General features: G+C 42.5%; 1 protein-coding gene across 5 annotated transcripts in view; it reads left to right on the forward strand.

The window, feature by feature from the left end:
- Positions 1 to 15842, forward strand: part of SLC25A26 (solute carrier family 25 member 26) — a 174417-nt gene that overhangs the window by 39081 nt on the left and 119494 nt on the right. For 3 of the 5 annotated variants that reach the window (XM_060239496.1, XM_060239500.1, XM_060239497.1), the window contains exon 5: positions 5443 to 5490. The exons of the other annotated variants lie outside the window; for them this stretch is intronic. In XM_060239496.1, coding sequence (XP_060095479.1) covers positions 5443 to 5490 — 48 coding nt within the window. The remainder of the gene's footprint in view (positions 1 to 5442; positions 5491 to 15842) is intronic. 5 annotated transcript variants of the gene reach the window in all.

Here is a 15842-nt window from a genome sequence, read left to right on the forward strand (position 1 = left end):
TTTGGGAAGCCAAAGTCCAAAACTGATTTCATTCAGTGTGATGCAACAAAATATGCACAAGTATTTTTTTTTTTTACATGTAGATTATCTCCATGTGGCAACAAGCAATTTTTGAGGGAGCTCTGAGCTAAGGGATGCTTTCCATGTTATGGTTTGGAGACATGGAAGTGCTTTTGGGAGTCACTCTTGTGACTAAAATTCTGATGAATGCAAAACCTATACATGGCAGTGTCTTGGCATGCTGGTAGATAACTAAGGAACTGAATGTTTCTCATGTTGGCATTTTATTTACAAAAGGGACCTGTGATGAGTGCAAGCATATGACTTGATGGCATCAGGTAGTGGCCTAGCCTGTGTACTGCCATTGAGTGTTGGGCAAAGGGAACAGAAGTATGACTAGCCAGACCTGCAAGAAACCTCAATAGAACATTAACAGAGCAGGTCATGTGATAAGACCTGATCATTAAAAATTTCCAGACTTGGCCAGTTCTTTGACTAGATCATCAGAGTAAGGTATCATTACCTTTTGTCTCACTACACTCACTGATCTAATAAAGCTGAAATGAAAAAAAGACAAAAGTACAGTTCTTCCACAGATCACTTCCCTACATTCTCTTTCTTCATGCCTCTGGATATGCTGAGCAACCACTGCCTTTTAGTGTTTTTTCTGTTGATTGTTTTTATGATTTAAGAACATAAGAACATGAGAGAAGCCATGTTGGATCAGGCCAATGGCCCATGCAGTCCAACGCTCTGAGTCACACAGTGGCCAAAATTTTTATGTCTATATAAAATATATACACACTATGACTAATAGCCACTGATGGACCTCTGCTCCATATTTTTATCTAACCCCCTCTTGAAGCTGGCTATGGTTGTAGCTGCTACCACCTCCTGTGGCAGTGAATTCTACAGGTTAATCACCCTTTGGGTGAAGAAGTACCTCCTTTTATCTGTTCTAACACAACTGCTCAGCAATTTCATCGAATGCCCATGAGTTCTCATATTGTGAGAAAGGGAGAAAAGTACTTCTTTCTCTACCTTCTCCATCCCATGCTTAATCTTGTAAACCTCTATCATGTCACCCCGCAGTTGACGTTTCTCCAAGCTAAAGAGCCCCAAGCGTTTTAACCTTTCTTCATAGGGAAAATGTTTCAAACCTTTAATCATTCTAGTTGCCCTTTTCTGGACTTTTTCCAATGCTATAATATGCTTTTTGAGGTGCGGTGACCAGAATTGCACACAGTACTCCAAATGAGACCTCAGCATCAATTTATACAGGGGCATTATGATACTGGCTTTGTTTTCAATTCCCTTCCTAATAATTCCCAGCATGGTGTTGGCCTTTTTTATTGCAGTCGCACACTGTCTTGACATTTTCAGTGAGTTATCTACTACGACTCCAAGATCTCTCTCTTGGTCAGTCTCTGCCAGTTCACACCCCATCAACTTGTATTTGTAGCTGGGATTCTTGGCCCCAGTGTGCATTACTTTGCACTTGGCCACATTGAACCTTACCTGCCACGTTGACGCCCACTCACCCAGCCTCAACAGATCCCTTTGGAGTTCCTCACAATCTTCTCTGGTTCTCACCACCCTGAACAATTTAGTGTCATCTGCAAACTTGGCCACTTCACTGCTTACTCTCAACTCCAAATCATTTACGAACAAGTTAAAGAGCATGGGACCCAGTACTGAGCCCTGCGGCACTCCACTGCTTACCGTCCTCCACTGCGAAGACTGCCCATTTATACTCACTCTCTGCTTCCTATTAGCCAGTTTTTGATCCACAAGAGGACCTGTCCTTTTACTCCATGACTCTCGAGCTTACTAAGGAGCCTTTGATAAGGAACTTTATCAAAAGCTTTCTGGAAGTCAAGGTAAACAATATCTATCGGGTCTCCTTTGTGCACATGTTTGTTCACCCCCTCAAAGAAATGTAACAGGTTAATGAGGCAAGATCTTCTCTTACAGAACCCATGCTGAGTCTTCTTCAATAACTTGTGTTCATCAGTGTGCCTACTTATTCTGTCTTTGATAATTGTTTCTACCAACTTTCCCGGTATTGAAGTCAGACTGACTGGCCTGTAGTTTCCCGAATCTCCTCTGGAACCCTTTTTAAAGATGGTACCTTCCAGTCCTCAGGAGCTACCTTCCAGTCCTCAGGAACGGAGGCAGATTTCAATGAAAGATTACATATTTTTGTCAGAAGATCCACAAGTTCAACTTTGAGTTCTTTCAGAACTCTTGGATGTATGCCATACGGACCTGGTGACTTATTAGTTTTTAATTTGTCTCTCAGTTGTAGAACCTCCTCTCTTGTCACCTCAATCTGACTCAGGTCTTTCAACACCCCTTCCAATATAAGTGAGTCTGGAGCAGGCAAACACTTCTCATCTTCCACAGTGAAGACGGAGGCAAAAAATGCATTGAGCTTCTCAGCCATTTCCCTATCCTCCTTCAGTAATCCTTTTACCCCTTGGTCATCCAAGGGCCCCACTGCTCCCCTGGCTGATTTCCTGCTTCTAATATATTTGAAGAAATTTTTATTGTTGGTCTATGTTTTTTGCAATATGCTCATAGTCCCTTTTTGCCTGCCTGATCACAGTCTTGCATTTGATTTGCCACATCCTGTGTTCCCTTTTATTAATCTCACTTGAACTAGCTTCCCACCGCTTAAAGGCGTCCTTCTTATTTGCAGCTTCCATTACTTTGTTTGTTAACCATGCAGGTCTTCTCTTATACCTGTTTGTGCCTTTCCTAACTTGTGGTATATATTTTATCTGAGCTTCTAGGATTGTAGTTTTAAATAGTCTCCAAGCTTCCCCAAGGGTTTTGACTGTATTTACCTTTCCTTTCAGTTTCCTCTTCACACGCCTCCTCATCTCAGAGAATTTACCCCTTTTAAAGTTAAACATGGTTGTGCTGGTCTTTTGGGGCAACTCTATTTATACAAATGGTGAAATCAATAACGTTATGGCCACTGCTCCCAAGCAGTGCGATCACTTTTACATCTCTCACCAAGTCTTGGGCATTACTTAGGACCAAATCCAAGATCGCCCCACCCCTGGTAGGTTCAGAGACCATCTGCTCCATAGCACAGTCATTGAGAGCATCCAGAAACTCAATCTCTTTCTCTCGACCAAAACACATATTGACCCAATCAATCTGCGGGTAGTTAAAATTTCCCAGGCGAGCTAGGGCCGCCACCTTCCTCCTGCCACCTCGAGACTCTGGCAGGCAGTCCATTCTGTTTGTCACCATCTCAGTAGACAACTCTAATCCATTACGCGGTAGAAAAGTAACAGCTAACCCTTCATCTCTTTGAGATGAGTCCTCCCGAACCAGACACATTTAATCTCCTGTCGGCTTTCCCCCAAGATTTAGTTTAAAAACTGCTCTGCCACCTTTTTGATTTTAAGCGCCAGCAGCCTGGTTCCATCTGGGGACAAGTGGAGACCGTCTCTTTTGTACAGCTCCCGCTTGTTCCAGAAAGCATCCCAGTGCCTAACAAACTTAAACCCTTCCTCCTTACACCATCGTCTCATCCACACATTGAGTCTTCTAATGTGTGCCTGTCTCTCCAGCCCTGCACGTGGAACAGGTAGTACTTCCGAGAAGGCTACCTTGGAGGTCCTGGCCTTGTCTCCTGCCTAGCAGCCTAAATTTTTCCTTGAGGACCTCACGACTGCATTTCCCCACATCGTTGGTGCCAACATGCACCACGACCACTGGCTCCTCCCCAGCACTGTCTATCAGCCTATCTACTACACGTGTAATGTCTGCTACCTTCGCACCAGGCAGGCAAGTCACCATACAATCAGTACGCGGTTTTGCCACCCAGCTGTCTACTTGCCTAAGGATCGAATCACCAACTACCAAGATCCCCCTTCTCTCCCTGCCCAGGGATGGTTCCTTGGCGCGAAAGGATTCTTGCTCACCAACTGAAGAAGAGGTCCCTTCTGAGGGCGCCTTCCCTTTATCCTCAGCCCGGTGCCCTGTTTCCTCTCGACCCTCATGCTCCCTGGCAGCAATGGGGCTGCCACGTTCAGAGCGGGGCTCATCTAACACGTCCCCGAGAGTCTTCTCCGAGTGCCTAACTGACTGTCTCTGCTTCTCCAGGTCAGTCACCTCATCCTCAAGGGTACGAACTCATTCCCTGAGGACCAGGAGCTCCTTGCATCGAGCACACACCCAAGACTTCTGTCCTGTGGGCAGATAGTCATACATGTGACACTCAGTGCAAAACACTGGAAAGCCCCCACCGCCCTGCTGGCATTCTACCTTCATGATAGCTTTTTAAAAATATACAGTCCCCTTTTAAACCCTGTTTATGTGGCTCCCCGCCTGGAGAGTCGCCCTGAGCCACTTGTGGGAAGGGCGGGATATAAATCTTAAATAAATAAAATAAATAAATAAATAAATACTTACCTTATTGGGAACACAAGGAATCTGGGTTCCTGGTCCTTACACAGCCCCCAGGCTAAGAGCCACAGGCCAAGAGCCCTTTAGCTCTCGCCCTTCGGCTCGCGCCTCTGGCAAGGTGCAGCTTAATAATGCAAAGAGGATAGGGAACACAGCCACACCTAATCAATTAGCAACAATCACCTTCAATCACCTTCAGCCCTTCACACGAACTCAGAAGTTTTCAGCAACTCCCCCAGCTGCTGAGCCACAAACCTCATCCTTAACCTGCCCTGAGCCTGTCCTAAGGGAAGGGTGGACTAAAAATCAAATCAAATAAATAAATAAACCTGGCCTGGACCGTTCTTTGGGCTTCCAGTTGCTATTTTAATTGGAGGTAGATCCTACTGATAGTAAAGAGGAGACCTAAAACAACCCATTTTTATTTCTTCGTTTTTTAAAAAAGCCCATGGAATTAATCACCAGCAGGTATAAGAACAACAGAATGCACATCAATGTTTTTTAAAATGCACTGTCACCCACTTTAAAAGATCAGTGAAACAGTCTTCGTACCTAGGAAGGATGTTTCTTCAAAAAGGCCTATAGATGAACTTGATTTCAGATGGCCTCCAGCCTCAAAAACTCAGTTGCTTTCTGTGTATCTTTGGAATAGCGAATGATTCTGGATGCTAGCTCTGCTTTTCCAGTATCGAGGATAGCAAGAACAAGCTCTCACACTTCTGTGTCTTCCTGTTCTTCTAACAAAATAATGAGATATATTATCCCCTCAATGTGTAACTGTAACTGATTACTTTCAGTAGCCATTAAACAAGTTTTGAAAGTGAGGATAAAGCTCTCCTGTGTTGGAAAAGCTAGGATGGCAATATATAGTGTGTTTATAATCAATATTGTCAATTTGTTAGAAGCCTAGGCATTACGCTCAGTAAAGCTGTAATACCTGCCATGTAATCATCAGTAAATTGCAGTCTTGGCTAACGTAATTCCTGATAGATGAAGCTTTCTTTTGTTGATTTGCAGGGTGTTCTTGGACTTTATCGAGGTTATAAAAGTACCGTTTTAAGAGAGGTAAAATGCTTGTTTTCTTCTTGTATCTTTAAATATGTTATGTGTCCTTGAACGTTATTGAATTACTTCCCCCCTGAATGTGTTAAGGTGGCAATGGAACTGAAATAAAATGGTGATATTTTAGAATTGTAATGTCTATATATATATCCTTGCTGAGCCCTGCTGGTGCCATTTTATGCCACATCAGGGAAGAAAGGCCAAACTGCATCTACTTTTGATGCTGCTCCACCTTTATATCAGGTATCCCCAATATACTTGGAGTGTTACCTGTTGGCATTGTGGCTTCTACGGCTAACTTTCAACCTTGACCATAGATATGAGTGCTTCATTTTTTTGGGGGGGGGTGTATTTTTGAATTTTTAAATGTGTGCATGCGTGTTCACTTGAAGTCATGACGACCTCTGGTGACCGACCCCTACTTGGGGCATGGAGGATATTCAGAGAGGTGGCTGAATAAAGCCTCCCCCTGCCTCCCAGCTCTGGTATTCCATCCAAGTACTTGCCAGGCTTAACTCTGTTTAACTTCTGAAATCTGATGAGATTGGGCTTGCCTGGGCTATCCAGATTAGGGCAAGTGTTTTATTTTAAAAAGGGAAGATGAGAGCCGTATGCAAGGAAATTGTGGTAGGATGGGTCTCTGTGCTTTCTTCCCACCTGTGGGTTGGAAAGTTGTATTTAGCTTGGCTCTTTCTTAAAGGAGGGCCACTTCTCAAATCTGCCATGCCTACCCAATGCTAATAATATAGGGCAGGACACACTGTGCCAGGAAGAGTACCAGCCTTGCAGTGCTGTGCTCTCAACTATGTACCATAAGGAACTTTAGGGAGAAGAGCACTCAAGTAAGTAGAGAAGGCCTTTTACAATTGCCTCTTGAAAGCCTGTTTGCAAGGCTTCCGTGTAGTCTCATGGTGATCACATTAAAGCTGAACAGTTCAATCCAAATAATTCACTTTTGTTTGAAACTGAATTCTAGATTGAATGTCTTTGTAGTGTCTTATCCATGCGTTACCCCCACCCCCACCCCCTGTTTGCCACAGAGAAACTCATTATGGAACTAATTAAGATTGAATGAAAACCTGATTTATTGATTTTTAAGACATTTATATATCATCTTTTTGCTGCAGACATAGAACACCTGGTGGCTAACAACTATAACTGCTTAGTAGTATTATAGTAAAACCTAAAAATGGCAGCACTGGCAGATGATAAAAGTTAACCATACAAACAAAAAGCAAAAGCAACATCCAAAAAGCCAAAAACTTAGCCTTTCCTCAGATGCTTACCCTTTCCTGATGTGGGATCTGGTGGAAATTGGTGGATCCTTATAATATACGAATTAGTACACTTTTTAAAACAAAAAATATTGTGGTCTTGGCAGTCTGTTTGTACACTGCCATATCCAAGTGTGTTGTCTGCAACTCTCGCCCTTAGGGGAATCACATCCAAAGAAGTCATATATTTAATCCCATACAAACAGTATTTCCATCTCACCTGGATTACATTTCAGTTTATTTACTCACATTCAGTCTCTTGGTAGCTTCAAATCAGATGGAGATGAGAATGGAGTCATCTGTATATTGATGAGTTGCTTTCCAAAATTCTACAACATCTTCTGGCGTGGTTTAATGAAATTGTTAAGAAGCATGGGAAGCCAAATAGGACACTATAGAACCTGGAAGGCAATAGGCCAGAATAGTTATCTTTCTCCATCACCTCAGAGGCGTTTCTGCCAGGAACAAGAGCCACTTCAAAACAGTGCCCCCCACTTTCCCTGACATGTGGTCCAGAAGGACATCATACTCAGAAACACCTGAGATGCTCAGAGCACTCTCCCCTGTCTGTTACCTAATGTAAGGTTTCACTGGATTAACTTAAGGCGGCTTCCTTTTGTGAAGGTCGAGGCCATAAATGATGTCTGAATAGAAATAGCATGATGTGTTGTTTGACCAGTGTGCTTTCTATCCCAATCTCTGCCTGATAGACTGAATCCCAATTTCTGATGAGGTTTGAGGTAAACTGAAGGGGTGGGGGGGAGGAACCTTTACTTAACTTAGTTGGAACAAGGTTGTTCAGTAAAGAGGTTTGGAACTGTATACAGGTATAACCCACAGTACATGCTGAGCTTGTACAGTTACAACATTTTCGTTGTCAGTTTAGGAGTGCAAAGAGCAGTTAACTGCTAAGATTTAGTACTGAGGTGACACCTTAGGAATCTCACAGTACAAGTCTGAGCTTTTAGAAATTCTTGTTCTTTAGCTAGCTTTCCCCAGAAACTAGGCTTTGAGAAAAGCCTCTAAAGCACTACCTAAATTAGCCTGCTTTCCATGTAAACCAGGCTCTAAAATAACAGTCTCCTGTTTTAAAGTGTTCACTGAAGGCTTAGATACACAATATATATTTTTGCTCTTCCATACAGTTAATTATGCTAAGTTTCCCTTTGTCCTTGTATCTGGTTGTGCTGATAAAGCAGCATGAGTAGAGGAGGGGACTCTTGACTCCTGTCTTTTTCCCTGATCTTGAGCTCCAAAGTTACATGAATAACTTCCCACTGGGGGGTTTTAAGTTCAGGGAGAGAGGGGGGGAGCAGAGCCCCTCCTCTAACCATGCTGCCCCATCACCAAAATCAGCTTTTCAGGCTTCTGAAACAACATTCTTGGGTCAGACATGTGACTGATGAAGGCAGTGAACCCAGAGACAGCTTGTTAACACATGTATGGTGTTGCTTAGCTAGGAAATCAGCTCATTTTCTCCCATAGCCAGGCTTAGAGACAACACCTCCTAAGACAGATTCCCTGCAGTTTTGCTCTGTAAAGACTCAGAACCTATCTGTCCAGAGCTGACAGTGATTTTTGTCTTTCACTCCCTCCTCCCCTCTGGCTCCTTCAGCCTTCAATGGATCCTGGTTGCTGCTGTCTGCTCTGCAGATGCACCAAATAGGCATACAGGGGGCTGGTGACTGACAGGAAGAGACAAGACTTTTACCCAGCTTTATCACACCTTCCTGTAGTCAGTTTCCTATATTCAAGTAGCTCAGATCTAAGCTAGCTAACTTGGCTATCAGGAGACCTGAGATGTGTTGGTATTCAAAGTGTTTGGGTGTCCAAGGAAAATTTTTTTTATCTTTTATGGCCAGTTTACTTGCCAGTAACATGGAGTGAATCCCATTGATGACAAAACTGATCCATGCAAGAATTCTGAGATTACACTTCCAAAGCAAGAAGAGGGAAGTCTCAACACTCTATCACCAGTAATATCTGTGTCCTGTATAGTTTGGGGACAGCTATTGGGTTTCTTTCTCCAAAAATTCTGGTTGTTTGCTTTCGGTCTTAGCATGGATGTGGCCTGCCACAGCTAGTTTTGTAATGGGCAAGAATGACTTGTGAACATGCCTTGGCCAATGGTGCTATTTCAGATTTGGGGGTAGAACAAGGATGAGAAGGTGCCAAAATTCTCAGCAAGATTTAAGGGACCACTCAGATCTGTTTTTATTAAAGCATTTGTTGTGGCTCATTTTTTAATTTTTTTTTTTTTAGCTTTGGAAGAAGTTGCAGCATTTCTTAGTGGCCATCTTTTCTTTGGTCGGTATGATCTCAATGGGCGTTTTCGCACTGACCTTAATCAGCAGCGACGCCCCTCTTCACCGCGCAGGATCGGCGCGGATTTCGCACTAATTGCTGCGGAGCACCCGGAACAGCCGGAAAGTCCTGCGGCTTTTGCGGCGCAAATGGAAACCGCCAAAAACCAGTTTCCATTTGCTCCGCAAAAGCCGTGGGACTTTCTGGCTCTTCCAGGTGCTCCGCGGCAATTAGTGCAAAATCTGCGCCGATCCTGCACGGTGAAGAGGGGCGTCGCTGCTGATTAAGGTCAGTGCGAAAACGCCCATGGTGTAATGTTGTCACAGATTGCTATGGAAACTTGGAGCTTAGTAAAACTTGAAGTAAATAGTTACCAAAGTGCATGGGTCTACAGAGGCAGAAGAATCTACCTGTGCTCTAAAACATTTGACATCTGGGACATCAGAGGATGTTGGTGGCATCAGAGTCATGCTAGAGGAGAATGTGACTGACGGTGCAGTCCTAAGTAGAGTCCATTGCAGTCAGCGGGTTCAGAAGGGTTACCTCCTCCACATTTGCAGTAGAAAGACAGAAATAATGGGGCTTCAGAGAAATGATTAGAAGCATGTTTTGAAATCAAAATTTGATAAAATTTAAAAAAACCCAGGTCTGTTCTTGGATAAAATGCCTTTTGTATTTCTTCAAAGTCATGTCTTTGAAATCTTCCATGCATTTGGCCAAATAATGATGACTACTTCAGACTTAAATAAAATGACAAAGGCTTTTGTAAATACTATGATATAACATTAAGAATTCCACATCTAGTATAGCTCTGGAACTGGGGGAATGATGATTGTAACTTTCTTTCTTCTGGCTTCTCAAAAGTTAGTTATTTGTGCCAAGAGATGACACCCATTTTTTTTCAAACAATAACCCCCACTATCGTTTCATCCTGTACTTATTTTCTGCCTCACTAAGCACATGTTACTTGTTCAGATTTCATCTGGTTGTAAGAGAGGAAAAAAGGGCAACAAGCCTTTTGATTTCTCTGAGGGGTTTGGAATAAATGAATAAATGCCACTGCCAAAGAATACTGATTTTTTCTTTTACACACTAACAGATACAAACACACAGCTACAACTGATGCTATTCTCTCTTAAAAATGTGTTTTGACATGTGTCAGGGTGGTAATTAATTTCCAGGCAGGTCTCTTAGCACAGTATGTGACCCTGCTGAGAGAAGTTTGTTTACTCAAAATGGCAGCACTTTGTTGGAAATTTAATTGGGGCCTTTTCCATTATGTGTATTCATAAAAGTTCTTTCAGAACCAATTTCAGTTGAAATATTGCTTTTTTTGGAGCGTCTGCCTTGATAGAGCGAGTAACAAATTATTTTTGAATGAAATGTGGCTTCAATTCAGAATGAAACAAATAATAAATGATCAGTTATTCATGGAGGGTTTTTTTAACAGATATTATGAGTTTAGTGCTAAGTTATGCCACTCATCTTTTTTTGCACTAAATATTGCTCTAGTGTTAAGTTCTTTGTGTAGAAGATGCCAATTAAGCTTGTAAATGGATTTCTCATTAAAACCCACTCTTTTATATTCAATGTGCAATAAACTACTCCTGTTGTCCTCCTTTAGCAGGAGTTGTTGTGTCCGAAAGGTGACACTATGTTCAATTATTGTATATATCCCTGTGTTCTTTGTATACTTGGTCCAAAGGTCACAAGACCTTGGTGGCCATTTCCAAAAGTAGTAGTATTGCATGGTATTTGCTTTAAAGTTTTTGTTTTTGTCATTTGCGTTTGTCTGTTATTGTGGTTGTAAGATTCTTTGGGGGCCTTTTGAGCAAAGTTTGGTGTAGTGGTTAAGTGTACGGACTGTTTTGTGGGAGAACCGGGTTTGATTCCCCACTCCTTCACTTACAGCTGGAATGGCCTTGGATTAGCCATAGCTATTGCAGGAGTTGTCCTTGAAAGGGCAGCTGCTGTGAGAGCCCTCTCAGCTCCACCCACCTCACAGGGTGTCTGTAGTGGGGGGAGAAGATAAAGGAGATTGTAAGCCACTCTGAGTCTCTGATTCAGAGAGAAGGGTGGGGTATAAATCTGCAGTCTTCTTCAAAATGGCAGTGTAGGAGTGATTCTAAAAAAAAGAAGTCCGGGTGTGTGGCCTAATATGCAGATGAGTTCCTGCTGGGCTTTTTTTGTAGATGTGATTGAAGTACACATTTGTTTGTCCCGGCTTAGAGGTAAAGTGAAACTAGTGACCAGGGAAAACCATAACACGGTGACTCTGTGTTCTTTATAGTACTACATATTGTTAGGGAGAAGAAAGACATGGACCTGCAGTCGGGTTGCCAAGTCCAATTCAAGAAATATCTGGGGACTTTGGGGGTGGAGCCAGGAGACATTGGGGGCAGAGCCAGGAGCAAGGGTATGACAAGCATAATTGAATTTCAAGGGAGTTTTGGCCATCACATTTAAAGGGACCACACATTTTTAAATCCCTTCCCTCCACAGGAAATAATGAAGGATAGGGGCACCTTCTTTTGGGGCTCATAGATTTGGACCCCCTGGTCCAATCTTTTTGAAACTTGGGGGGTATTTGGGGGAGAGGTACTGGATGCTATGCTGCAAATCTGGTGCATCAACCTCAAAAAACAGCCCCCCCAGAGCCCCAGATACCCGTGGATCAATTCTCCATTATTTCCTATGAGAATAAGTCTCCATAGGGAATAATAGAGTTCCCTCCCCTCCCCCCGCTTTCTCTCTCTCACTCACACACACTCTTAACTGTCTCTGGTGCAGCCGTGTTGGTCTGAAGCAGTAGAACAAAGCAGGAGTCTCTGGTGCCTCCACAACCAGGTCTGGAAAGTACAGGGGCTACGCTGCTCTTTTACACACACACTCACTTGTCTGAAAGAAAAGCAAAACAAACAGAGGGGCTGCACTCTAACGAGGTCTGCTGTTGCTAGCCCTTCCCCATGAAGTACTTCCTGCTCCAATTTAAAGGCACACACACATTTTAAAACTGGACCAGTTTGCAGGTCCTGCCCAAGATCTAGAGGTACAGCTGTGGGGGAGCAGCTTCCCCCACTGGCCAGCTGGCTGGGGGTGGGGGAAGCCTGTAAAACCGGGGAATCACCCGCTGGGACCTGGGGATTGGGAAGCCTAATCTGCAGTCAGGTCTAGTTTTAGCTGGTAACATTTTTTCCATATTGTGATGCTGCTGGCATTTTGTTCTAGGACTTAATATGTGAGGCCTCTGAATAATATTGTGTGTATTATTGACTTGGAAGGTGGCAAGATAACACATCATTCGAGTATCCTAAAACATGCCGATTTGTTTCTGCATAACTCAATACCCTGCAAATGTAGCAGCTTAAAAATGGGCATTGAACACTGAGAACTGCAGTCATATAAAGCAGGACCAGCAGAACTTGCTGCTGCTGCTGCTGCTATGAGTTTCTTCAAGTAGCAAAGAAGAGAGGGACTATGGAGGTGCTAATGGATTCTGAGGATGACATCATTTGTAAAATAAATTGCAGTTGTGGAGATTCTTGCTTTGTGACCTTTTTGAGCACCATTTTTGCAGTTTGTGATTATACTGATAAGGGCAGTTGTCTAGGGAATTCTGAAATTCTTTCTAACGGTTTGGTGATGAGTTGGCAATACCCACAGCTCCTCTGCTTGAAGGTTTATGCAGTAAGCTGAGCCAGGCTTTTCAATTTCTGTAGAACTCATTTTATTAACTATGACCAAGGAGAACATCTGTTAAAATTCCATTACATTTAGTTCATGGGAAAAGGGGGTGGAAAGCAGGGAATCCCTCCCCCCCATCCTGAATTCTCTTTAGATTTTTTTTTTAAAAAAAAGCTTTAACAGATGTCTGAATAGGACATTATAATGAATGAGAATGTAGGGTTTTTTTAATTTTAAAAAAGCCTTTGTCAAAGGACAGCTTTTACCCTGGTTTACTGCAAAATGATTTACTCTGTATAGAAGTGATGAAATTATAGCTGATGATACTTCTTGTTGAGTTCAATTGTTGTTAACTCTTGTGCTGTGCATTTGTGGAAGGACTTTTTAAAGTTATTTCCCCCCCCCTTTGAGTTGCAAGATTTTTATTTACCTGGAAATATAGCAAAGAACTTGCACAAGAAATCTTGCTAAGCTGTATTGATTTGTATGTTGTGTTCCATTTATTAATCCTGTGTGCTTTTTCAGTACGAATGGATCTGGAGAAGCTTTGTTTATAATACAGTTCGAATGGACTGGACGGATGTAGCATTGCTACCGTTTCAGCTGACTCCAAGGACTAAACAGTAGCCCTTCATAGCTGAAAGGTTGAATCTCTGCTGTTACTGAAGCTGAGCTGTAATCCCAGCACATTTATTAACATTTGCTATGACTTTTTGATGTGACTTTTCTTGAATCAGGGGTCCCCAACCATTTTAAATTTGGAATTCTGAGACATCATGGTGGGTACAGCAATAGATGCCACAGAAGCAGAGCCAGCCACAAAATTATTGCCACAGTTTAACTTCAGTAACAGTCTAAAAAACTGCACAGCCAGTCAGAAGCCACCAGTGGCTATTAGCCACAGCGTATTGTTGGAACTCTGTTTGGAACAGTGATGCTCTGTATTCTTTGTGCTTGGGGGTGGGGAACAGTGGGAGGGCTTCTAGTGTCCTGGCTCAACTGATGAACCTCCTGATGGCACTTGTGTTTTTTTCTTTTTTGGGGCCACTGTGTGACACAGAGTGTTGGACTGGATGGGCCATTGGCCTGATCTAACATGGCTTCTCTTATGTTCTTATAAGCCTTGCTTGGTAGAAGCCCTACCTATCTCCACCCACTTCCTTAAAACACTTGGTGGGCATCATAAAAGGTGTCAGGTGGCACCATGGGACCCATGGGCATTGTGTTGGAGGCCCCTATTCTGAATACATGCTTGTGGGATAATTATCCCATAATGGACCTTCTAGGTATAACTTTTCCTCGAATCATCCCTTTAGCAAGATCTTAAATTTATCCTCATCATAGAATCTTGTATTTCTTATATGCATCATTTTTTAAAGCACTGTTTCCCCACATGTAAGAGTTTGTGATACTTTTGTAAACCATTGATTGTGTAAGGAGAAAGAGTTACATTATCCATTGCAGAGGATTTACAAACACGTATTCTGGAGGGGAAGGTGAATTGGACTTGTTTCCAGCAAAATTTTGGTGCTGGTTCATAGAACATCAGTTTTTTCCCAGTTATAGCTTTGCAAAATTATTTGTTTATAAAAGTAACTGAGGTTTTCTTTGGTTTTAGTGGGTGTGACTGAACTGACATTTTAAATTAAAAAATTTAAATTTGGATTTCTGTGGCTGAGTTGCCGGGGAAAGAACTTCTGTAATTGGAGCAGTAGTACTTAAAAGATTAACAAAATTTGCGGCAGGATATAAGTTTTCATCCATCACTGCTCACTTCTGCTAGAATGTGATTGTGTTTGAGAAGGTGGAATACAAGTTTTGGAGATGTGTTGTAGAACAGACAATATGTATAGGATATCTAGCTGTATGCGTTTGGTCCCTTTGTTAAGTGTAGGGTGCTGGTCTAGTTCAGGTTTTTCTGATGGAAACCACTTATGGTGGATTGATTGTGGTGACAGATATCTGGCAATTATAGGTTCCTAAACCTTAAAATTGTCCAGTGATATCCAGTGTTCCCTCTAAGCTGCAGAGTCTTGTGAGAAAAAATCCTATTTTGTGAGCTACTGGTATTAAAGTTGTGAGCTGCTGGCATTAAAGTTGTAAGCTACTGCATAAATTTTTGTGCTCTGGGGACATCTTTCCTGAGTGAAGACAAAAATGTGTGAGCTGGAGGCTAAAAATCTGTGAGCTAGCGCACGCTAACTCAGCTTAGAGGGAACCCTGGTGATATCAGGTATTGAGGGACTGAGGGACAAGACCTGTTTGCTTTTACTCTGATTTAAGCAGGCATGGCTCTAACCAACTGGTCCACTTTCATAACAACCAGCTTGGTGTGCTGATGATATAACATGTCAGAATTGTAGGTATATCTGTTCTTTGATCAGTGGTTTGAAAAATTGCATATGTTTTGCCATGCTGGATATAGCTGGATGTTTCAGGCATATTCAGAGTGACATGTAAAGGATTTGGCAAGGGCAATATATGGAAGTTTTATTAGCCAAGTAATTTGCATGCTTTTAAAAACTATAGCCCAATCTATGTTTAATGGCGCATGACCAGGTATTTTTCTGTGGGAAAGAAGACAGGGAAGCTTATCCCTTTCATTTTAAAGAAGTAGATTGTCAATTTTCATGTTGAATTTTAAGCGGAAAAAAAATAATTATGGCCCTGTTGAAATGCTTTGTCTGCCATTGTTCTTGTGGGTCCAGAACAGCATCTGGGGTAGTGATGCCAGCCTCCAGGTTGGACCCAGGCATCCACCAGAATTACAGCTCATCTCTGGACTTCAGAGATCTGAAGAAAATGGATGTTTGGAGGTGGACCCTAGTGAAATCCATGTCCTCACTAGGCTCCACCCCCAAACCTCCAGGAGTTTCCCAACCTGGATCTGGCAACCCACTGCTGCTGGCCACAGGGAACTGGGAATCCTAGCACAATCAACAAGTCTCTCCAAAGTGATATGCTGTGTGTGAAATGGTGCCAGAGGTATTCTTTGAGTTAAGGCTGACCTTTGTTCCTCATGATTTAAGTTCATGTTATTCAAAGGCTGCATTGGATAAATAACTGGAGCACATGTCAAAACATGCAGTTGTC

The sequence above is a fragment of the Heteronotia binoei genome, chromosome 5 (genome assembly GCF_032191835.1).
Source record: "Heteronotia binoei isolate CCM8104 ecotype False Entrance Well chromosome 5, APGP_CSIRO_Hbin_v1, whole genome shotgun sequence".
Lineage (NCBI taxonomy): Eukaryota > Metazoa > Chordata > Lepidosauria > Squamata > Gekkonidae > Heteronotia > Heteronotia binoei.